General features: G+C 57.2%; 1 protein-coding gene across 3 annotated transcripts in view; it reads left to right on the plus strand.

The window, feature by feature from the left end:
• Window positions 1-22,360, plus strand: part of LOC138262281 (NACHT, LRR and PYD domains-containing protein 3-like) — a 260,469-nt gene extending 238,109 nt beyond the window's left edge. For all 3 annotated transcript variants that reach the window (XM_069212175.1, XM_069212177.1, XM_069212176.1), the window contains 3 exons: window positions 9,937-10,086; window positions 11,617-11,713; window positions 19,234-22,360. In XM_069212175.1, the coding sequence (XP_069068276.1) occupies window positions 9,937-10,086; window positions 11,617-11,713; window positions 19,234-19,284 (298 nt within the window). In that variant the 3' untranslated portion in view covers window positions 19,285-22,360. The remainder of the gene's footprint in view (window positions 1-9,936; window positions 10,087-11,616; window positions 11,714-19,233) is intronic.
• Window positions 22,361-22,669: the final 309 nt, after the last annotated feature.

Genomic DNA, 22,669 nt, shown 5'->3' on the forward strand with positions numbered 1-22,669 from the left:
AGGTAAGGCATACACGGGAAGGGACAGCTATAGACAGGCATAGGAAACAGGAAAGTATAAGCAGAGCAACCCTTGTATGAACAAACAGGAAACGGATTACTAATGGACAAACATGCTGGGGTTGTACACAGAGTAAGGCGCAGAACCTCCCACAGTGACATGGAATGTCAATGCCTCTGTGCAGTTTGCTCTTACAGATAGTCACCCGCAAGCCCCATAGAAAGGAGGCAGCAGAAGTGATTCTGTGTCTAGACCCTAGAGCACAAACAAGGATAGCACTTACATACACAGGACACGCTCTTGTGGGTCCAGCTGGAAACACAGTGGCGATTCCTGAGAAAACAGCAATAGCACACTGTCACTGTTAGGCACAAAAGACTACGTATAACACTAGACAAGGATGGGGGCTGGAATTGCCTCCTGGAAACCGGGAGCCAACCCCAGAACAAAGAGGACACTTATACACTGGTGAAGACTGATAGAACACTTACCAGACACAAAGAACCAAGAAGAAACAGAAACAGAAGGAACAAACTAAGAGGCAGAGGCAGGAACTGGGAACAGGCTCAGGCTGAAGTAAAGGCGGGACTAGGACTTGAAAACAGAGCACAAGCTCTGGCTGGAACAAGCAGAAACAGGACTGGGAAACAGAGGGAAGGTTCAGGCTGAAACAAGGCAGGAGCAGGGCAGAGAAATAGGGAGCAGGCTCTGGAAGAAACAAACAGGTACAAGGCTAAGAGACAGGGAGCAGACTCTGGCTGGAACAATCAGGAGCAGGGCAGAGAAACAGGAAACAGGATCAAGCTGGAACAGAACAGGAACAAGACTGGAACACCATCCGACAAGGGGTCCGTAACACAAAGGAATCGAACTCCAATGCACGATGAGGATCTTGAGAAAATGGCTGCTTATAAGCAGTTCCAAGCTGCAGCAAACCCCAGGTGGAGTCACATGACTGCCTGCACAGGAGAGGTCTCAGGTGTGTGTAGTTTTAGACACTCGCAAGTCCTGGAGTAGAGAATCCAGTGAAAAGGAGCAACTGGACTTCTCCCATAGAAAACAATGTATAACAGAATCAAGGCTTTCATGACTACCAGGCTGTGCATTATGGGATTTGCAGTCCCAGGAAGCAAATGTAATTCTACAAAAGCATACCATAGTGAAAAGGGAAACAAACGGGATTCATCAAGGGACTCTAGATAAGTGTTCAAGGTGATTCCCAGGCTGCAGACACTCCTTTTAGAGCGCCCCCTAGAAATGGGACGACAGAGTCGTAACAGTTTCCCTGTAGAGACCCATGGTTTCTTTTCAACTGGGGGCTGGGAATCTTTACCCTGCCTACTAGGTTAGGGCCCGTTAGAGAACTACCCCTGTTTACCATTACACCCCCTACTTCTTCTGTTGGGGACCTTGCCCACCATTGGCGGACTCTCCCCCATACCTCTTCTGGACCCTGGTGCTCTCCCAGCGGTCCACTTCCTGAGCAAGCTTTCTGGGGTCAGTCAGCTTGCTGTCAATCAGGTGCTGGCGCAGCTCTGGGAAATAAAGACTGTACAAGTGCTCCCAAGCAATCAAGTTGTAAAGCCCCTCATAAGTTCTCACCTTGCTGCTCTTCACCCAACCATCCAGTGACCTGCAAAAAGAGTCAACACATTCTAGCCAGGATTTGGGATTCCTTCTTTTTGTAGGACCTAAACGTTTCCTTTTACTGTTCCGGATTAATAGCATATCTGTTGAATAGGTCGTCCTTCATGATACAGTAGGTGAGTCCCTGAGGATCCCCTAAGGATGTCAGAGTGTCCCTCCCCTCTACCTCGAAGTGCTTCCAAAGACCCACCCCCCAATGTGCTTCAGGGAGCAGATTCATGTGGAGAGCAGACTCAGACCCCTTGAACCACAGATAGATGTCATCCTCCCTCTTGTAATCCTTCACTAGGTCTTTAGGAATGTGCACCCTCCTCTCAGGCTGCACTGAGGTACTGCTGCCACCATCTCTACTAGACTTGCTCCTCTGATCCAGCTCCCTTAAACTGAGCTCTTGAGCCAGGAGCATATTTTCTCCTCAATGGTCAGCCTCCTCTCTTCCATCTTCCTCCTAAGTTTCTCTAACTCCAACTGGTGCACCCTCTCTGCCTGTCTGTCCTGCAACTCCTCTGGAGTCAGACCCTTATATGATACACTGCTACCCGCCCTGGAGACCCTCCCCCCAGGCATAGCAGAAGCATCCACTACACCACCTGGATTACTCTGCACCTGGTCACCCACAGCCTCCTCCTCTGCGTGCCCCCCAGCCTCCTTGGCTGCCACCCAGGCCCTCAGTGCCTTTTGCAGCTCCTCCTTCCGGGTGGAGCTCCTGACTGGGCAGGCAAGATCCTTATAAAATTGGTTCAGTTGAGCCGCTGTGTACTCCTCCAGTTTTCCAACTCCAAAACAGCCTTTGTAGTCACAGCTGGTGCATCCCCAGGGTGAGACATGTTGGTAAGGTTCACTCAAAAATGCAAAGTTCCAGAAGTAGTTCAGAGAGTTCCCAAGAGAAGTTAAAAGATCACAAAAATGGAAACAGGAAAAGTCCAAAAAGAGAAAAAGCAAAAATAAGTAGCATGTGGTCACATAATGGTCTGCACCGAGACAGTAGTGTACACTTAATCACTGTACGTCAAGTACACATACAAGTCAGTTTGCGCTCTGTCCAAGCCGGGACCCTCACACTAGTCAGGCAATGGAGATACAGACTTAGATAACTCCTGCTACCCCCTTGGCATAAGCAGTCAGGCTTATTTCAAAGGCAATGTGTAAAATATTTGTACCAACACACACAGTAATACAGTGAAAACACTACAAAATGGACACCACACCAATTAAAAAAAATAGCCAATTATCTAAAGCAAACAAGACCAAAACAACAAAATCCAACATACAAGTGAAGTTATGTATTTTTAAAGTAAAAAGTCTTACACCATAGCAAACAATGGAAACGTTGCTGTACCTTCTTCGTGTCAAAAATAAAGCTGCATAGGCGAGCGTGCGTGGGAAAAGTCAGTGTTGTGTCAATTCCTTACTCGCAAGTGAGGCCGTGTGTCGTTTCTTCTCCTGTCGGGTAGGCGAGCATCGTTTTTCTCTCCCACAAGAGAGCTATGCCACGATTTCTGGACAAGCCACCTCAGATCCGCGCAGGTTCACGTTGATTTTGATGCCCAGCAATGGTGCGTGCAAAATCCAGCCACACGGTAATGGAAAAACCTTGCTGCATGGGGTTTGCATCAGTTTCAGCAGTCGTGAGCTATTGTTGCATTGTTTCTCTAGCTGCGATGCAGGTGGTGCATAGATTTCAGCCGTGAGGCGGGTGGCATGTTGTTTTTATAGCTGTGTTGCAGGTGATGAGTCAAAATTGCACGGCTTCCTGTGCGTGGATTTCAGTCCTTCTTCTACCAGCTTCACCTTTAAAGGGCCCAGGGACTGGATAGTGCACCACTTGGCAGGGCAGGAGTCTCAGCAGAGAGTCCAGGTGCTCGCAGAGGAAGTCTTTGTTGGCCCTGAAACTTCAAAACAGGAGGAAGCTCACTTCTCAAGCAGGAATATACCACACAGTCCAGTATTTGTCCTCTTTCAAGCAGAAGTAGCAACTGCAGGCCAACCCAGCAAAGCACAGTCACAGGCAAAGGGGCAGTACTCCTCTTCCAGCTATTCAGCTCTTCTCCTTGGCAGAGGTTCCTCTTGGTTCCAGAAGTGATCTGAAAATCTGGGGTTTTTGTCCCCACTACTTATACCCCTTTCTGCCTTTGAAGTGGGCATACTTCAAAGGAAAGTCTCTGTTGTTCACAAGATCCTGCCTTGCCCAGACCTGCCCCAGACTCACACCAGGGGGTTGGAGACTGCACTGTGTGAGGGCAGGCACAGCCCATTCAGGTGTAAGTGACCACTCCTCCCTCCACCCCAGCTCAGATGGCCCATCAGGATATTGAGGCTACGTACCAGCTCCCTTTTTGTCACTGTCTAGTGCAGATTCACAAACAGTGCAACTGTCAGTCTGACCCAGACAAGGAATACACAAGCAGGCATTCACAGAATGGTTTAAGCATGAAAATGCCCACTTTCTAAAAGTGGCATTCTCAAACTGACAGTTTAAAAACAAACTTCCCCAAACATTGTATTTTTAAATTGTGAGCACAGAGACACCAAACTCCATGTCTCTGTATGTTCCCAAAGGGAAACTGCACTTAAACGTTATTTAAAGGCAGGCCCCATGTTAGCCTATGAGAGATAGAGGCCCTGTAACAGTGAAAAACTAATTTGGCAGTATTTCACTGTTAACACATGTAAAACACATCAGTACATGTCTCCCCTTTAACATACACTGCACCCTGCCCCTGGGGCTACCTAGGGCCTTCCTTAGGGGCGCCTTACATGCAAGAAAAGGGAAGGTTTGGGCCTTGCAAGTGGGTCGAATTGGTGGTGTATGGAGAGAAGGGGATGTACAGAGGGAAGGTCGTGTGCAGAAAGGCATGTGCAGAGGGCAGGGTATGTGCGGAATGAAGGGTATGTGCGAGGGGAAAGGTATGTGCAGAAGGAACGGTATATGAAGAGTATGTGCAGAGGCAAGGGTAGGTGCAGAGGGAAGGGTATGTGCAGAGGGAAGGGTATGTGAAGGGTATATGCAGAGGGAAGGGTATGTGAAGGGTACGTGCAGAGGGAAGGGTATGTGAAGGGTACGTGCAGAGGGAAGGGTATGTGAAGGGTATGTGCAGAGGGAAGGGTATGTGAAGGGTATGTGCCGAGGGAAGGGTGTGTGCTGAGTGGAGGGTATGTGAAGGGTATGTGCAGAGGTAAGGGTATGTGAAGGGTACGTGCAGAGGGAAGGGTATGTGAAGGGTACGTGCAGAGGGAAGGGTATGTGAAGGGTATGTGCAGAGGGAAGGGTGTCTTTAGAGGGAAGGGTATGTGCAGAGTCAAAGGTGTGTGCCATGAGAAGTGCTGCATGTACAGGCTGAAAGGTGTGTGCTGAGGGAAGGGTATGTACAGGGTGAAAGGTATGTGCAGATGGAAGGGTATGTACAGAGGGAAGAGTGTGGGCAGAGGAGAGGCTAGATGCCAGGAAAGGCTATGTGCTGAGGGAATGGTATGTGCCAAGAGAAGGGTTTATGCAGAGAGAAGGGTATATGGAGAATTATGGCTACGTGCAGAGGGAAGAGTGTGAGCAGAGAGAAGAGTATGTCCAGAGGGAGGGGTATGTGCAGAGGGAAGAGTATGTGCAGAGGGAGGGGTATGTGTGGTGTGAAAGGTTTGTGGAGAATAAAGGGTATGTGCAGAGAGAAGGGTGTGCGCAGAGTGAAAGGTATGTGAAGGGTATGTGCAGAGGGAAGGGTATGTGCATGGGGGAAAGGTATGTGCAGAGGTGAAGGTATGCGAAGGGTATGTGCCGAGGGAAGGGTATGTGCAGAGGGAAGGGTACGCGCAGAGGGAAGGGTTTGTGAAGGGTATGGGCAGAGAGAAGGGCATGTGCTGAGGGAAGGGTATGGTCATATTGAAGGGAAAGTGCGTAATGAAGGGTATGTGCCGAGGGAAGGGTATGTGCAGAGAAAGGGTATGTGAAGGGTATGTGCATGGGGGAATGGTATGTGTAGAGGTGAAGGTATGTGAAGGTATGTGCAGAGGGAAGGGTATGTGCAGAAGGAAGGGTTTGTGAAGGGTATGTGCAGAGAGAAGGGCATGTGCCGAGGGAAGGGTATGTGCAGAGGGAAGGGTTTGTGAAGAGTATGTGCACAGCGAAGGGTTTGTGAAGGGTATGTGCACAGCAAAGGGTTTGTGCTGAGGGAAGGTTTTGTGCATTGTAAAGAATATGTGAAGAGGAAAGGGTATGTGAAAGGTATGTGCAGAGGAAAGAGTATGCGCAGATGGAAGAGTATGTGGAGAGGGGAGGATGTGTGCAGAGGGAAGGGTGTGTGCAGAGTGGAGGGTATGTGTAGAGTAAAGGGTATATGCAGGGGAATGGTATGTGCCAAGGGAAGGGTATGGGCAGAAGCAAGGGTAGGTGCAGAGGAAAGGGTATGTGAAGGGTATATGCAGAGTGAAGGGTATGTGCAGGGGGAAAGGTATGTGCAGAAGGAAAGGTATGTGAAGAGTATGTGCATAGGGAAGAGTATGTGGAGAGGGGAGGATGTGTGCAGAGGGAAGGGTGTGTGCAGAGTGGAGGGTATGTGAAGGTTGTGTGCAGAGGGCAAGGTGTGTGAAGAGTTTGTGCCGAGGGAAGGGTGTGTGCAGAGGGAAGGGTATGTGAAGGGTATGTGCAGAGGGCAGGGTGTGTGCAAGGGAAGGGTATGTGCTAAGGGAAGAGTTTTTGCAGAGGGCAGAGTGTGTGAAGGGTATGTGCTGAGGGAAGGGTATGTGAAGGGTATGTGCAGAGGGCAGGGTGTGTGCAAAGGGGAGGGTGTGTAAAGAGTTTGTGCCGAGGGAAGGGTATGTGCTGAGGGAAGGGTATGTGATCAGGGAAGGGTATGTGCAGAGGGAAGGGAATGAGAGGTTTATGTGCATAGTGAAGGGTATGTGATGAGGGAAGGGTATGTGCAGAGGTAAGAGTATGTGCCGAGGGACGGATATGTGCAGGGGAAGAGTATGTGGAGAGGGAACGATATGTGCAGAGGGAAGGGTATTTGCAGAGGAAAAGTATCTGCAGAGGGCAGGGTGTATGCCAAGGGAAGGTTATGTACCAAGGGAAGGGTGTGTGCAGAGTGAAGGATGTGTGCAGAGGGAACAGCATTTGAAGTTTATGTGCATAGTGAAGAGTATGAGCAGATGAAAGGGGATGTGCGGAGGGAAAGGTATGTGAAGGATATGTGCAGAGAGAAGGATATGTGCAGACGGAAGGACATGTATAGAGGGAAAGGTATGTGAAGGGGTCATGTAGAGGTAAGGGTATGTGCAGAGTGAAAGAAGTATGCAGTGTGAAGAATATGTGCCAACGGAAGGAAATGTGCAGAAGGAAGGGTATGTGAAGGGTATGTGCAGAGGGAAGGGTATGTGAAGGGTATGTGCAGAGGGATGTGTATGTGAAGGGTACGTGCAGAGGGAAGGGTCTGTGAAGGGTATGTGCAGAGGGAAGGGTCTGTGAATGGTATGTGCAGAGGGAAGGGTATGTGTCAAGGGAGGGGTATGTCTAGAGGGAAGGGTATGTGAAGGGTATGTGCAGAGGGAAGGGTATGTGAAGGGTATGTGCAGAGGGAAGGGTCTGTGAAGGGTATGTGCAGAGGGAAGGGTCTGTGAATGGTATGTGCAGAGGGAAGGGTATGTGCCAAGGGAGGGGTATGTCTAGAGGGAAGGGTATGTGAAGGGTATGTACAGAGGGAAGGGTATGTGAAGGGTATGTACAGAGGGAAGGGTATGTGCCAAGGGAGGGGTATGTCTAGAGGGAAGGGGATGTGAAGGGTATGTGCAGATGGAAGAAAATGTGCTGAGGGAAGGATATGTACAGGGGAACAGTATGAGGAGAGGGAAGGGTATTTGCAGAAGGAAGGGTATGTGCAGAGCGAATTAAGTGTGCAGAGGGAAGGGTATGTGCAGATCAAAGGGTATGTGCTGAGGGAAGAGTTTGTGCAGAGGGCAGGATATGTGATGGGTGTGTGCAGAGTGAAGGATATGTGCCAAGGGAAGGGTATATGCAGAGGGAAGGGTTTGTGCAGAGGGCAGGGTGTGTGCCAAGGGAAGGGTATATGCCGAGGGAAGGGTTAGTGCAGAGGGCAGGGTGTGTGCCAAGGGAAGGGTATATGCCGAGGGAAGGGTTTGTGCAGATGGCAGGATATGTGCAGAGGGAAGGGCATGTGCAGAGGGCAAGGTGTGTGCCAAGGGAAGGGTATGTGCAGAGGGAAGGGTTTGTGCAGAGGGCAAGGTGTGTGCCAAGGGAAGGGTATGTGCAGAGGGAAGGGTTTGTGCAGAGGGCAGGGTGTGTGCCAAGGGAAGGGTATATGCCGAGGGAAGGGTTTGTGCAGAGGGCAGGATATGTGAAGGGTGTGTGCAGAGTGAAGAGTATGTGCAGAGTGAAGGGTATGTGACGAGGGAAGGGTGTGTGCAGTGAGACGAGTATGTACAGAGGGAAGGGTATGTGAAGGGTGTATGCAGAGTGGACGAAGTGTGCAGAGTGAAAGGGTATATGCCGAAGAAGAGTATCTGCAGAGGGAAGGGTATGTGCAGAGGGAAGGGTATGTGCAGAGGGAAGGATGTGTGCAGAGGGAAGGGTGAGTGCAGGGGGAAGGGTGTGCGTAGATGCAAAGGTGTTTGCAGAGGGAGTGGTATGTGCAGAGGGAACGGTATGTGATGAGGGAAGGGTATATACAGAGTGAAGGGTATGTGCACAGGGAAGGGTATGTGAAGGAAAATGTACAGAGGGAAGGTTATAGGAAAGGCATGTGAAGACTGAATGTTATGTTCAGAGGTAACAGTATGTGCAAAGGGAAGGGTATGTGAAGAGTAGGTGGTGAGTGAATGGAATGTGCAGAGGAAAGGGTATGTGCAGAAGAAAGGGTATGTAAAGAGAGAAAGTTTTGTAAAGGGGAATATGCAGAGGGAAGTGTATATGAAGGGTGATGAGTATGTGCAGAGCGAAGGTTATGTGCAGAGTAAAGCATGTGTGCACAAGGAAGGGTGTGTGCACAGTACAGGGCATGTGCAGAGCGAAGGGCTTGTTCAGAGGGAAGGGCATGTGCACAGTAAGGGTGTGTGCAGAGGGAATGGGGTGTGCAGAGTAAAACGTGTATGGAGAGCGAAGGGTGTGTGCAGAGTAAAGCGTGTGTGCAGAGGGAAGGGTGTGTGAAGGGCATGTGCAGAGTGAATGGCATGTGAAGGATGAAGAGTGTGTGTCTAAGTAATGGGTGTATGCAGAAAGACCAGTATGTGCAGAGTGACGGGTGCGTGCAGAGTGAAGGGTACGTGGAGTGTGATGGGTATGTGCTGAGGGAAAGGTGTGTGCACGGGGAAGGGTATGTGAAGGGTGATGAGTATTTGCAGAGAGAAGGTTATGTGCCTAGGGAAGGGTGTGTGCAGAAGGAAGGGCGTGTGCACAGTAAAGGGTGTGTGCAGAGTAAAGCGTGTGTGCAGAAGGAAGGGTGTGTGCACAGTAAAGGGAGTGTGCACAGTAAATTGTGTGTGGAGAGTAAAGTGTGTGTGCAGAGGAAAGGGCATGTGCAGAGCAAAGTGTGTGTGCAGAGGTAAGGGTGTGTGAAGGATATGTGCAGAGTGAATGCCATGTGAAAGATGAAGAATATATGTAGAGTAATGGGTATGTACAGAGAGACGGGTATGTGCAGAGTGACAGGTACGTGGAGAGTGATGGGTATGTGCAGAGAGACGGGTATGTGCGTAGTGACAGGTACGTGGAGAGTGATGGGTATGTGCAGAGAGATGGGTATGTGCGGAGTGACAGGTACGTGGAGAGTGATGGGTATGTGCAGAGAGACGGGTATGTGCGGAGTGACAGGTACGTGGAGAGTGATGGGTATGTGCTGAGAGACGGGTATGTGCAGAGTGACAGGTACGTGGAGAGTGATGGGTATGTGCAGAGAGACGGGTATGTGCAGAGTGACAGGTACGTGGAGAGTGACAGGTACGTGGAGAGTGATGGGTATGTGCAGAGTGACGGGTATGTGGAGAGTGATGGGTATGTGCAGAGAGACGGGTATGTGCAGAGTGACAGGTACGTGGAGAGTGATGGGTATGTGCAGAGAGACGGGTATGTGCAGAGTGACAGGTACGTGGAGAGTGACAGGTACGTGGAGAGTGATGGGTATGTGCAGAGTGACGGGTATGTGCAGAGTGACAGGTACGTGGAGAGTGATGGGTATGTGCAGAGAGACGGGTATGTGCAGAGTGACAGGTACGTGGAGAGTGATGGGTATGTGCAGACTCACTCTCAGTGGAATTTGCTCCCATGTGTTTGTTTTTCTTCCACAGGTTGAGCAGCAATGGCCTGACTGATGCCTGTGCGCAGGACTTGAGCATTGCCCTCCAGGCCAACCCTTCTCTGAGTGTGGACTTGAGCAGAAACTCCTTCACAGATCAGTCCATTCCCAGCTTCCTTCCAGTTATCAAGAATATGTGGAGGTATTTAAAGGAGCTGGATGCGTGAGAAAGTGCTCACAGGTCTTGCAGATACTTCATGTGTCAGGCAGCAGTAGAGTGTGGTTGCAGGGGTCACCGGAGTGTAGTGTGGGTGCAGGGGTCACAGAAACAGAGTGTGGGTTCACTAGTCACAGAAACGGAGTGTGAGTGGAGTGTGGGGGCAGGGGTCACAGAAATGAAGTGAGGGTGCACGTGTCACAGAAACAGAGTGTGGGTGCAAGGGTGACAGTACTGGAGTATGGGTGCTGGGGTCACAGAAACGGAGTGTGGGTGCAAGGGTGACAGGAGTGGAGTGTGGGTGCAGGGGCCACAGAAACAGAGTGTGGGTACACTAGTCACAGAAACGGAGTGTGAGTGGAGTGTGGGTGCAGGGGTCACAGAAATGAAGTGTGGGTGCACGTGTCACAGAAATGGAGTGTGGGTGCAAGGGTCACAGGAGTGGAGTGTGGGTTCACAGAAACAGAGTGGGTGTGCAAGGGTCACGAGTGGAGTTTGGGTGCAGAGGTCACAGGCGTGGAGCGTAAGTGCATGGGTCACAGAAACAGAGTGTGGGTGCAAGGGTCACAGAAGTAGAATGTGGGTGCAAGGGTCAGAGGAGCGGAGTGTGGGTGCAGCGGTCACTGGAGTGGAGTGTGGGTGCAAGGGACACAGGAGCGGAGTGTGGGTGCAGCGGTCACAGAAGTGGAATGTGGGTGCAAAGGTCACAGGAGCAGAGTGTGGGTGCAGCGGCCACTGGAGTGGAGTGTGGGTGCAGCGGTCACTGGAGTAGAGTGTGGGTGCAACGGTCACAGAAGTGGAATGTGGGTGCAAGGGTCACAGGAGCGGAGGGTGGGTGCAGCGGTCAATGGAGTAGAGTGTGGGTGCAAGGGTCACAGGAGCTGAGTGTGGGTGCAGCGGTCACTGGAGTGGAGTGTGGGTGCAGCGGTCACAGGAGCGGAGGGTGGGTGCAGCGGTCAATGGAGCAGAGTGTGGGTGCAGCGGTCACTGGAGCTGAGTGTGGGTGCAGCGGTCACTGGAGTGGAGTGTGGGTGCAGCGGTCACAGGAGTAGAGTGTGGGTGCAAGGGTCACAGGAGCTGAGTGTGGGTGCAGCGGTCACAGGAGTGACCCGTGGGTACATAGGTTTCAAAGGTAACGTGGATGTGGAGCCACAGTAGTGCTGTGTCGGTACGGTCAGGGGACCTGTGTGTGTGGATGAGGCTCATGGAAGTAGTGTGTGGTAGTCCCAGTAGTGGAGTGTGGGCGTGGGGGGGTCCTAGGAATAAAATATGAAATCTGGGCCCAGAGAGTGCAGTGTGTGTCTGGAGGTCGCAGGATTGGAAGTGGGATACTGGGATGACAGAAGTGGAGCGTGCGTACTGTGTCCCAAGAGTGGAGTGTGGGTTCAAGGGTCTCAGGAATGTGAAATTGGAGCCACAGGAGTGGAGTGTTGGGACTGGGGTACTAGCATAAATGTTGTGTTGTGCGCTAGGCAGGGATTACAATAATATATTATTATTTTCTGTGTCTATTAGTGACTTTGCGGAGAGTAACAATTTTAGCCCACATGGGAGAGAACTACTTACATCAGCAAAGAGAAAAGTTCACGAGCAAGAGAGAAGCAGGACGATGGTAAGAATCTAGGATCTCAGTATGAAGCAGAGAAGGGTGGGGGAAGAGGTGAGGCAAGACACGGGGACAGAGCAAAGATTGGGGCAGAGCAGAGAATGGGGCAGAGCAGAGAGAAAAGAAAGAACTGGGACAGAGCGAAGAGAAAAGAAAGAACTGGGACAGAGTGAGAGAAAAGAAAGAACTGGGACTGAGCAAAGAGAAAAGAAAGAATTAGGGCAGAGCAAAGACAAATGAAAACTGGGGTAGTGTGAAGAGGAAAGAAAGAACTGGAACAGAAGAGAGTCTAAGGGAACACTGGGCAGAGAATAGGGTACAGGCGCACTGGGACACAGCAGAGAATACAGGAGCACTGGGACAGAGCAGAGAATACAGGAGCACTGGGACAGAGCAGAGAATACAGGATCACTGGGACAGAGCAGGGAATACATGAGCACTGGGACAGAGCAGAGAATACAGGATCACTGGGACAGAGCAGGGAATACATGAGCACTGGGACAGAGAATAGGGTACAGGCGCACTGGGACACAGCAGAGAATACAGGAGCACTGGGACAGAGCAGAGAATACAGGAGCACTGGGACAGAGCAGAGAATACAGGATCACTGGGACAGAGCAGGGAATACATGAGCACTGGGACAGAGCAGAGAATACAGGATCACTGGGACAGAGCAGGGAATACATGAGCACTGGGACAGAGCAGAGAATACAGGAGCACTGGGACAGAGCAGAGAATACAGGAGCACTGGGACAGAGCAGAGAATACAGGAGCCTCGGCCTCTCTAGATGCCCTCTGGGTCCTGCCCCTCGGGGTCCCCTCCAGATGCCCCCGGGGTCCTCTCTAGATGCCCCCGGAGTCCTCTCTACATGACCCTGGGTTCTCTCTAGATGCCTTCGAGGTCCTGTCCCCCAGAGTCCTCTCTAGATGCCCTCGGGGTCCTTTCTTAAATGCTTCCGGGGTCCCCTCTAGATGCCATTGGGGTCCTGCCCCTTGGGGTCCCCTCTAGATGCCTCCGGGGTCCTCTCTAGATGCTCTCTGGGTCCTGCCTCTCGGGGTCCTCTTTAGATGCCTCCGAGGTCCTCTCTAGATGCCCTCTGGGTCCTGCCCCTCGTGGTCCCCTCCAGATGCTCCTGGGGGCCTCTCTAGATGCCTTCTGGGTCCTGTCCCTCGGGGTCCCCTCTAGATGCCCTCTGGGTCCTGCCCCTCGAGGTCCTCTCTAGATGCCCTCGGGGTCCTCTCCACCAGGGTCCTCTCTAGATGCCTCTGAGGTCCTCTCTAGATGCCCTCTGGGTCCTGCCCCTCAGGGTCTCCTCCAGATGCCTCCGGGGTCCTCTCTAGATGCCCTCTGGGTCCTGCCCCTCAGGGTCCCCTCTAGATGCCTCCGAGGACCTCTCTAGATGCCCTTTGTGTCCTGCCCCTCGGGGTCCCCGCTAGATGACCTCTGGGTCCTGCCCCTCGGGGTCTCCTCCAGATGCCTCCGAGGTCCTCTCTAGATGCCCTCTGTGTCCTGTCCCACGGGGTCTCCTCCAGATGCCTCCCGGGTCCTCTCTAGATGCCCTCTGGGTCCTGATCCTCCGGGTCCCCTCCAGATGCCTCCGAGGCCCTCTCTCGATGACCTCTGGGTCCTGCCCCTCGGGGTCCCCTCTAGATGCCCTCTGGGTCCTCTCCACCGGGGTCCCCTCCAGATGCCTGCAGGGTCCTCTCTAGATGCCCTCTGGGTCCTGTCCCTCGGGGTCTCCTCCAGATGCCTCCGGGGTTCTCTCTAGATGCCCTCTGGGTTCTGCCCTTCGGTGTCCCCTCCAGATGCCTCCAAGGTCCCCTCTAGATGCCCTCAGGGTCCTGCCCCTCGGGGTCCCCTCCAGATGCCTCTGGGGTCCTCTCCACCGGGGTCCCCTCCAGATGCCTCCGGGGTCCTCTCTAGATGCCCTCTGGGTCCTGCCCCTTGGTGTCTCCTCCAGATGCCTCCGGGGTTCTCTCTAGATGCCCTCTGGGTCCTGCCCCTCGGGGTCCCCTCCACATGCTCTCGGGGTCCTCTCCACCGGGGTCCTCTCTAGATGCCTCCGAGATCCTCTCTAGATATCCCCGGGGTCCTCTCCACCCGGGTCTCCTCCAGATGCCTCCGAGGTCCTCTCTAGATGCCCTCTGGGTCTTGCCCTCGGGGTCCCCTCTAGATGCCCCCGGGGTCCCCTCCAGATGCCTCCGGGGTCCTCTCTAGATGCCCTCTGGGTCCTGCCCCTCGGTGTCTCCTCCAGATGCCTCCGGGGTCCTCTCTAGATGCCCTCTGGGTCCTGCCCTCGGGGTCCCCTCTAGATGCCCCCGGGGTCCCCTCCAGATGCCCTCTGGGTCCTGCCCCTCGGGGTCCCCTCCAGATGCCCCCGGGGTTCTGCCCCTCGGGGCCCATCCAGATGCCCCCGGGGTCCTGCCCCTCAGGGTCCCCTCTAGATGCCCCCGGGGTCCCCTCCAGATGCCCTCTGGGTCCTGCCCCTCGGGGTCCCCTCTAGATGCCCCCGGGGTTCTGCCCCTCGGGGCCCATCCAGATGCCCCCGGGGTCCTGCCCCTCAGGGTCCCCTCTAGATGCCCCCGGGGTCCCCTCCAGATGCCCTCTGGGTCCTGCCCCTCGGGGTCCCCTCTAGATGCCCCCGGGGTCCCCTCCAGATGCCCTCTGGGTCCTGCCCCTCGGGGTCCCCTCCAGATGCCCCCGGGGTCCCCTCCAGATGCCCTCTGGGTCCTGCCCCTCGGGGTCCCCTCCAGATGCCCCCGGGGTTCTGCCCCTCGGGGCCCATCCAGATGCCCCCGGGGTCCTGCCCCACAGGGTCCCCTCTAGATGCCCCCGGGGTCCCCTCCAGATGCCCTCTGGGTCCTGCCCCTCGGGGTCCCCTCTAGATGCCCCCGGGGTTCTGCCCCTCGGGGCCCATCCAGATGCCCCCGGGGTCCTGCCCCTCAGGGTCCCCTCTAGATGCCCCCGGGGTCCCCTCCAGATGCCCTCTGGGTCCTGCCCCTCGGGGTCCCCTCTAGATGCCCCCGGGGTTCTGCCCCTCGGGGCCCATCCAGATGCCCCCGGGGTCCTGCCCCTCAGGGTCCCCTCTAGATGCCCCCGGGGTCCCCTCCAGATGCCCTCTGGGTCCTGCCCCTCGGGGTCCCCTCTAGATGCCCCCGGGGTCCCCTCCAGATGCCCTCTGGGTCCTGCCCCTCGGGGTCCCCTCCAGATGCCCCCGGGGTCCCCTCCAGATGCCCTCTGGGTCCTGCCCCTCGGGGTCCCCTCCAGATGCCCCCGGGGTTCTGCCCCTCGGGGCCCATCCAGATGCCCCCGGGGTCCTGCCCCACAGGGTCCCCTCTAGATGCCCCCGGGGTCCCCTCCAGATGCCCTCTGGGTCCTGCCCCTCGGGGTCCCCTCTAGATGCCCTCTGGGTCCTGCCCTCGGGGTCCCCTCCAGATGCCCCCGGGGTTCTGCCCCTCGGGGCCCATCCAGATGCCCCCGGGGTCCTGCCCCTCAGGGTCCCCTCTAGATGCCCCCGGGGTCCCCTCCAGATGCCCTCTGGGTCCTGCCCCTCGGGGTCCCCTCTAGATGCCCCCGGGGTTCTGCCCCTCGGGGCCCATCCAGATGCCCCCGGGGTCCTGCCCCTCAGGGTCCCCTCTAGATGCCCCCGGGGTCCCCTCCAGATGCCCTCTGGGTCCTGCCCCTCGGGGTCCCCTCTAGATGCCCTCTGGGTCCTGCCCCTCGGGGTCCCCTCCACATGCTCTCGGGGTCCTCTCCACCGGGGTCCTCTCTAGATGCCTCCGAGATCCTCTCTAGATATCCCCGGGGTCCTCTCCACCCGGGTCTCCTCCAGATGCCTCCGAGGTCCTCTCTAGATGCCCTCTGGGTCTTGCCCTCGGGGTCCCCTCTAGATGCCCCCGGGGTCCCCTCCAGATGCCTCCGGGGTCCTCTCTAGATGCCCTCTGGGTCCTGCCCCTCGGTGTCTCCTCCAGATGCCTCCGGGGTCCTCTCTAGATGCCCTCTGGGTCCTGCCCTCGGGGTCCCCTCTAGATGCCCCCGGGGTCCCCTCCAGATGCCCTCTGGGTCCTGCCCCTCGGGGTCCCCTCCAGATGCCCCCGGGGTTCTGCCCCTCGGGGCCCATCCAGATGCCCCCGGGGTCCTGCCCCTCAGGGTCCCCTCTAGATGCCCCCGGGGTCCCCTCCAGATGCCCTCTGGGTCCTGCCCCTCGGGGTCCCCTCTAGATGCCCCCGGGGTTCTGCCCCTCGGGGCCCATCCAGATGCCCCCGGGGTCCTGCCCCTCAGGGTCCCCTCTAGATGCCCCCGGGGTCCCCTCCAGATGCCCTCTGGGTCCTGCCCCTCGGGGTCCCCTCTAGATGCCCCCGGGGTCCCCTCCAGATGCCCTCTGGGTCCTGCCCCTCGGGGTCCCCTCCAGATGCCCCCGGGGTCCCCTCCAGATGCCCTCTGGGTCCTGCCCCTCGGGGTCCCCTCTAGATGCCCTCTGGGTCCTGCCCCTCGGGGTCCCCTCTAGATGCCCTCTGGGTCCTGCCCCTCGGGGTCCCCTATAGATGCCCCCGGGGTTCTGCCCCTCGGGGCCCATCCAGATGCCCCCGGGGTCCTGCCCCACAGGGTCCCCTCTAGATGCCCCCGGGGTCCCCTCCAGATGCCCTCTGGGTCCTGCCCCTCGGGGTCCCCTCTAGATGCCCCCGGGGTTCTGCCCCTCGGGGCCCATCCAGATGCCCCCGGGGTCCTGCCCCTCAGGGTCCCCTCTAGATGCCCCCGGGGTCCCCTCCAGATGCCCTCTGGGTCCTGCCCTCGGGGTCCCCTCTAGATGCCCTCTGGGTCCTGCCCCTCGGGGTCCCCTCCAGATGCCCCCGGGGTCCCCTCCAGATGCCCTCTGGGTCCTGCCCCTCGGGGTCCCCTCTAGATGCCCCCGGGGTTCTGCCCCTCGGGGCCCATCCAGATGCCCCCGGGGTCCTGCCCCTCAGGGTCCCCTCTAGATGCCCCCGGGGTCCCCTCCAGATGCCCTCTGGGTCCTGCCCCTCGGGGTCCCCTCTAGATGCCCCCGGGGTTCTGCCCCTCGGGGCCCATCCAGATGCCCCCGGGGTCCTGCCCCTCAGGGTCCCCTCTAGATGCCCCCGGGGTCCCCTCCAGATGCCCTCTGGGTCCTGCCCCTCGGGGTCCCCTCTAGATGCCCCCGGGGTCCCCTCCAGATGCCCTCTGGGTCCTGCCCCTCGGGGTCCCCTCCAGATGCCCCCGGGGTCCCCTCCAGATGCCCTCTGGGTCCTGCCCCTCGGGGTCCCCTCCAGATGCCCCCGGGGTTCTGCCCCTCGGGGCCCATCCAGATGCCCCCGGGGTCCTGCCCCTCAGGGTCCCCTCTAGATGCCCCCGGGGTCCCCTCCAGATGCCCTCTGGGTCCTGCCCCTCGGGGTCCCCTCTAGATGCCCTCTGGGTCCTGCCCTCGGGGTCCCCTCCAGATGCCCCCGGGGTTCTGCCCCTCGGGGCCCATCCAGATGCCCCCGGGGTCCTGCCCCTCAGGGTCCCCTCTAGATGCCCCCGGGGTCCCCTCCAGATGCCCTCTGGGTCCTGCCCTCGGGGTCCCCTCCAGATGCCCCCGGGGTTCTGCCCCTCGGGGCCCATCCAGATGCCCCCGGGGTCCTGCCCCTCAGGGTCCCCTCTAGATGCCCCCGGGGTCCCCTCCAGATGCCCTCTGGGTCCTGCCCTCGGGGTCCCCTCTAGATGCCCCCGGGGTTCTGCCCCTCGGGGCCCATCCAGATGCCCCCGGGGTCCTGCCCCTCAGGGTCCCCTCCAGATGCCCTCTGGGTCCTGCCCCTCGGGGTCCCCTCCAGATGCCCTCTGGGTCCTGCCCTCGGGGTCCCCTCCAGATGCCCCCGGGGTTCTGCCCCTCGGGGCCCATCCAGATGCCCCCAGGGTCCTGCCCCTCAGGGTCCCCTCTAGATGCCCCCGGGGTCCCCTCCAGATGCCCCCGGGGTTCTGCCCCTCGGGGCCCATCCAGATGCCCCCGGGGTCCTGCCCCTCAGGGTCCCCTCTAGATGCCCCCGGGGTCCCCTCCAGATGCCCCCGGGGTTCTGCCCCTCGGGGCCCATCCAGATGCCCCCGGGGTCCTGCCCCTCAGGGTCCCCTCTAGATGCCCCCGGGGTCCCCTCCAGATGCCCTCTGGGTCCTGCCCCTCGGGGTCCCCTCTAGATGCCCTCTGGGTCCTGCCCTCGGGGTCCCCTCCAGATGCCCCCGGGGTCCCCTCCAGATGCCCCCGGGGTCCTGCCCCACAGGGTCCCCTCTAGATGCCCCCGGGGTCCCCTCCAGATGCCCTCTGGGTCCTGCCCCTCGGGGTCCCCTCTAGATGCCCTCTGGGTCCTGCCCTCGGGGTCCCCTCCAGATGCCCCCGGGGTCCCCTCCAGATGCCCCCGGGGTCCTGCCCCACAGGGTCCCCTCTAGATGCCCCCGGGGTCCCCTCCAGATGCCCTCTGGGTCCTGCCCCTCGGGGTCCCCTCTAGATGCCCTCTGGGTCCTGCCCCTCGGGGTCCCCTCCAGATGCCCCCGGGGTCCTGCCCCTCGGGGTCCCCTCCAGATGCCCTCTGGGTCCTGCCCTCGGGGTCCCCTCCAGATGCCCCCGGGGTCCTGCCCCTCAGGGTCCCCTCTAGATGCCCCCGGGGTCCCCTCCAGATGCCCTCTGGGTCCTGCCCTCGGGGTCCCCTCTAGATGCCCCCGGGGTTCTGCCCCTCGGGGCCCATCCAGATGCCCTCTGGGTCCTGCCCCTCGGGGTCCCCTCCAGATGCCCTCTGGGTCCTGCCCTCGGGGTCCCCTCCAGATGCCCCCGGGGTCCTAATGATCTAGCTACCTATCTTAGCAGAGTCCAGTTTACATCTTAGGACACAAAGCCAACTTTAATGATTCTTATTTTTTCAAGGTCGGAGTCACAGACACAGGAGAGGTATAATGCGGTCATGAGAGGCTCATTAGAGCATTCATTGGCAGAGCGCCGCTCCCTCGGCTGGCACTGCCAGGACAGGGTATTTCCAGAGAATAAATGTGATCAGGCAGCGTTGCAGTGAGAGTTTATCTTCCAGAGGCAGAGACTGAGTGCAGGTGCCCGGGTCTTCTAGGCACTTGCTCCCTCGCCTCGAGGCCACCTCCTGTCCATGAGCGTGTGGGATACACAGAATTCAAGCCATTCTTGCATGTGTGACCCTCGCCACCTTTGCCCACATCACATGTAGACGGCCCAGGCCTGGGGCACCAGCTGACGTGGCCTTTCGCACCATGAAACGTTGCACTCTGGGAGTTGTAGTCTTGACGCAGTGCAGTTAGTGAACGGAAGGCGGGAGCAGTGAACGGGGTCCCCCTCACCTCCAGAGCCATCTGGTAACCAGTCTGCTCTCCAGGTGACACCAGAGCCCCACAGCTTTTACCTTTCCATGAATGTAGGCATTTGGTAGTTATGACGTTTGCATGAAATATAAAGTACACTGAATGGTGATGAGACCGGTAAAGCAGGCCTGCATTTTGATTCTCTCTTCTTTTTCTTCAGAGCTCTAAGCTGGTGACGTTCATAAAAAGATTGAAGGGACCCCCACATTAGTGCGAGGGGTCACCTGGAGCACCCCATACTGCAGACAAGAACCAGCATTCCAACACAAATACAGCGGTGCCAAATAGATATCACAAAGCCACGCATTCTCCATCATGTTTTACACTTTTAATGATCTGTCATATTAATGAATAAACATTAAGCATCCGCCACGAGTAACAGTGCAGTGAGGAGACCAAGGCAAGATACTGACCTGCAACACACAATGTCTGCCTCACCAAAGGAGGAAAGCACTCACACTGCACACGCCTCATGCCTGCTACGTGGGTACTCACACACGTCTGCTACGTGGGTACTCAAACACGCCTGCTACGTGGGTACTCACACACGCCTCCTACGTGGGTACTCACACATGCCTCTCGAGCCCATGCCTGCTATGTGGGTACTCACACACCCCTCCTACGTGGGTACTCACACACACCTCCTACGTGGGTACACACGCCTCCTACGTGGGTACTCACACGCCTGCTACGTGGGTACTCACACACGCTTGCTACGTGGGTACTCACACACACCTCCTATGTCGGTACTCACACACGCCTGCTACGTGGGTACTCACACACGCCTCCTACGTGGGTACGCACACACGCCTCTCGAGCCCATGCCTTCTATGTGGGTACTCACACACGCCTCCTACGTGGGTACTCACAAACGCCTCTCGAGCCCATGCCTTCTATGTGGGTACTCACACACGCCTCCTACGTGGGTACTCACACACGCCTGCTATGTGGGTACTCACACACGCCTCCTACGTGGGTACACATACACACGCCTCTCGAGTCCACGCCTCCTACAATTGGTACTCACACACGCCTCCTATGTGTGTACTCACACACGCCTCCTACGTGGGTACTCACACACGCCTCCCATGTGGGTACTCACACATGGCTCTACAGCCCACGCCTCCTACATGGGTACTCACACATGCCTCTCGAGCCCTCACCTCCTACATGGGTACTCACACACAACTCCTATGTGGGTACTCACACACACCTCCTACGTGGGTACGCACGCCTCCTACGTTGGTACTCACACACCCCTCTGTAGCTCACGCCTACTACGTTGGTACTCACGCCTCTCGAGCCCTCGCCTCCTACATGGGTACTCACACACGCCTCATATGTGGGTACTCACACACGCCTCCTACGTGGGTACTCACACACGCCTCCTACGTGGGTACTCACACACTCCTCTCAAGCTGACGCCTCCTACGTGGGTACTCACACACACCTCTCAAGCTCACACCTCCTACGTGGGTACTCACACACACCTCCTACATGGGTACTCACACATGCCTCCTATGTGGGTACTCACACATGCCTCTCAAGCCTACGTCTCCTACGCCGGTTGCTCACATATGCTGCAACCGTGGTTTCAGACATGTGCCTCTTGAGCCCACACCTCCCACGCTGGGTACTCACACACGCCTCCTATGTGGGCACTCACATACGCCTCCTATGTGAGTTCTCACACACGCCTCTCGATCCGATGCCTCCTACATGAGTTCTCACACACGCCTCTCGAGCCCATGCCTCCTACGCTGGTTACTCACATACGCCTCCCACATCGGTACTCACAGACACCTCTAAAGCCAACGCCTCCTATGCTGGGTACTCACACATGCCTCCTACGTGGGTACTCACACACGCCTCTCAAGCCTACATCTCCTACACCGGGTGCTCACATATGCTGCAACCGTGGGTTCAGACACGTGCCTCTTGAGCCCACACCTCCCACGCCGGGTACTCACACACGCCTCCTATGTCGGTACTCACACACGCCTCCTATATGAGTTCTCACACACACCTCTCAAGCCCATGCCTCCTAGGCTGGTTACTCACACATGCCTCCCACTTTGGGTACTCACACACACCTCTAAAGCCAACGCCTCCTATGCTGGGTACTCACACATGTCACCAACATGAGTACACACACATGCCTCTTGAGCCCACGCCTTGTATGCTGGGTACTCGCACACACCTCCTACTTGGGTACACACAAGCCTCATACACTGGGTACTCACACACACCTCCTGAGTGGGTACTCACGCCTCTCAAGCCCACGCCTCCTATGTGGGTACTCACACAGGCCTCCTATGTGGGATCTCACATGCCTCCTATGCTGGGTACTCACACACACCTCTCGAGCCCACACCTCCTATGTGGGTACTCACACACACCTCTCGAGCCCATGCCTCCTACGCTGGGTACTCACACACGCCTCTCCAGCCCATGCCTCCTACGCTGGGTACTCACACACACCTCTCGAGCCCACTCCTTCTACGCTGGGTACTCGCACACCTCTCGAGCCCATGCCTCCTACGCTGGGTACCCACACACACCTCTCGAGCCCCTGCCTCCTATGCTGGGTACTCACACACGCCTCTTGAGCCCACGCCTCCTATGTGGGTACTCACACACACCTCTCAAGCCCATGCCTCCTACGCTGGGCACTCACACACGCCTCTCGAGCCCATGCCTCCTACGCTGGGTACTCACACACGCCTCTTGAGCCCATGCCTCCTACGCTGGGTACTCACACACGCCTCTCGAACCCATGCCTCCTATGCTGGGTACTCGCACACACCTCTCGAGCCCATGCCTCCTACACTGGGTACTCACACGCACCTCTTGAGCCCATGCCTCCTACACTGGGTACTGACACACGCCTCTTGAGCCCACGCCTCCTACGCTGGGTACTCACACACGCCTCTCAAGCCCATGCCTCCTATGCTGGGTACTCACACACGCCTCTCAAGCCCAAGGCTCCTACACTGGGTACTCACACACGCCTCTCGAGCCCATACCTCCTATGCTGGATACTCACACACGCCTCTCGAGCCCATGTCTCCTACGCTGGGTACTCACACACACCTCTCGAGCCCACTCCTTCTATGCTGGGGACTCACACACACCTCTCGAGCCCACACCTCCTATGCTGGGTACTCACACACACCTCTCGAGCCCATGCCTCCTATGCTGGGTACTCACACACGCCTCTTGAGCCCATGCCTCCTACGCTGGGTACTCACACACGCCTCTCGAGCCCACTCCTTCTACACTGGGTACTCACAGACGCCCTCCAGCCCATGCCTCCTACACTGGGTACTCACACTCGCCTCTCGAGCCTATGCCTCCTACGCTGGGTACTCACACACGCCTCTCGAGCCCATGCCTCCTAAGCTGGGTACTCACACACGCCTCTCGAGCCCACTCCTTCTACGCTGGGGACTCACACACACCTCTCGAGCCCATGCCTCCTACGCTGGGTACTCACACACGCCTCTCGAGCCCATGCCTACTATGCTGGGTGCTTGCACACACCTCTCTAGCCCATGCCTCCTACGCTGGGTACTCACACACGCCTCTCGAACCCA

Source organism: Pleurodeles waltl, chromosome 10 (assembly GCF_031143425.1).
Source record: "Pleurodeles waltl isolate 20211129_DDA chromosome 10, aPleWal1.hap1.20221129, whole genome shotgun sequence".
In the NCBI taxonomy this organism is placed as follows: domain Eukaryota; kingdom Metazoa; phylum Chordata; class Amphibia; order Caudata; family Salamandridae; genus Pleurodeles; species Pleurodeles waltl.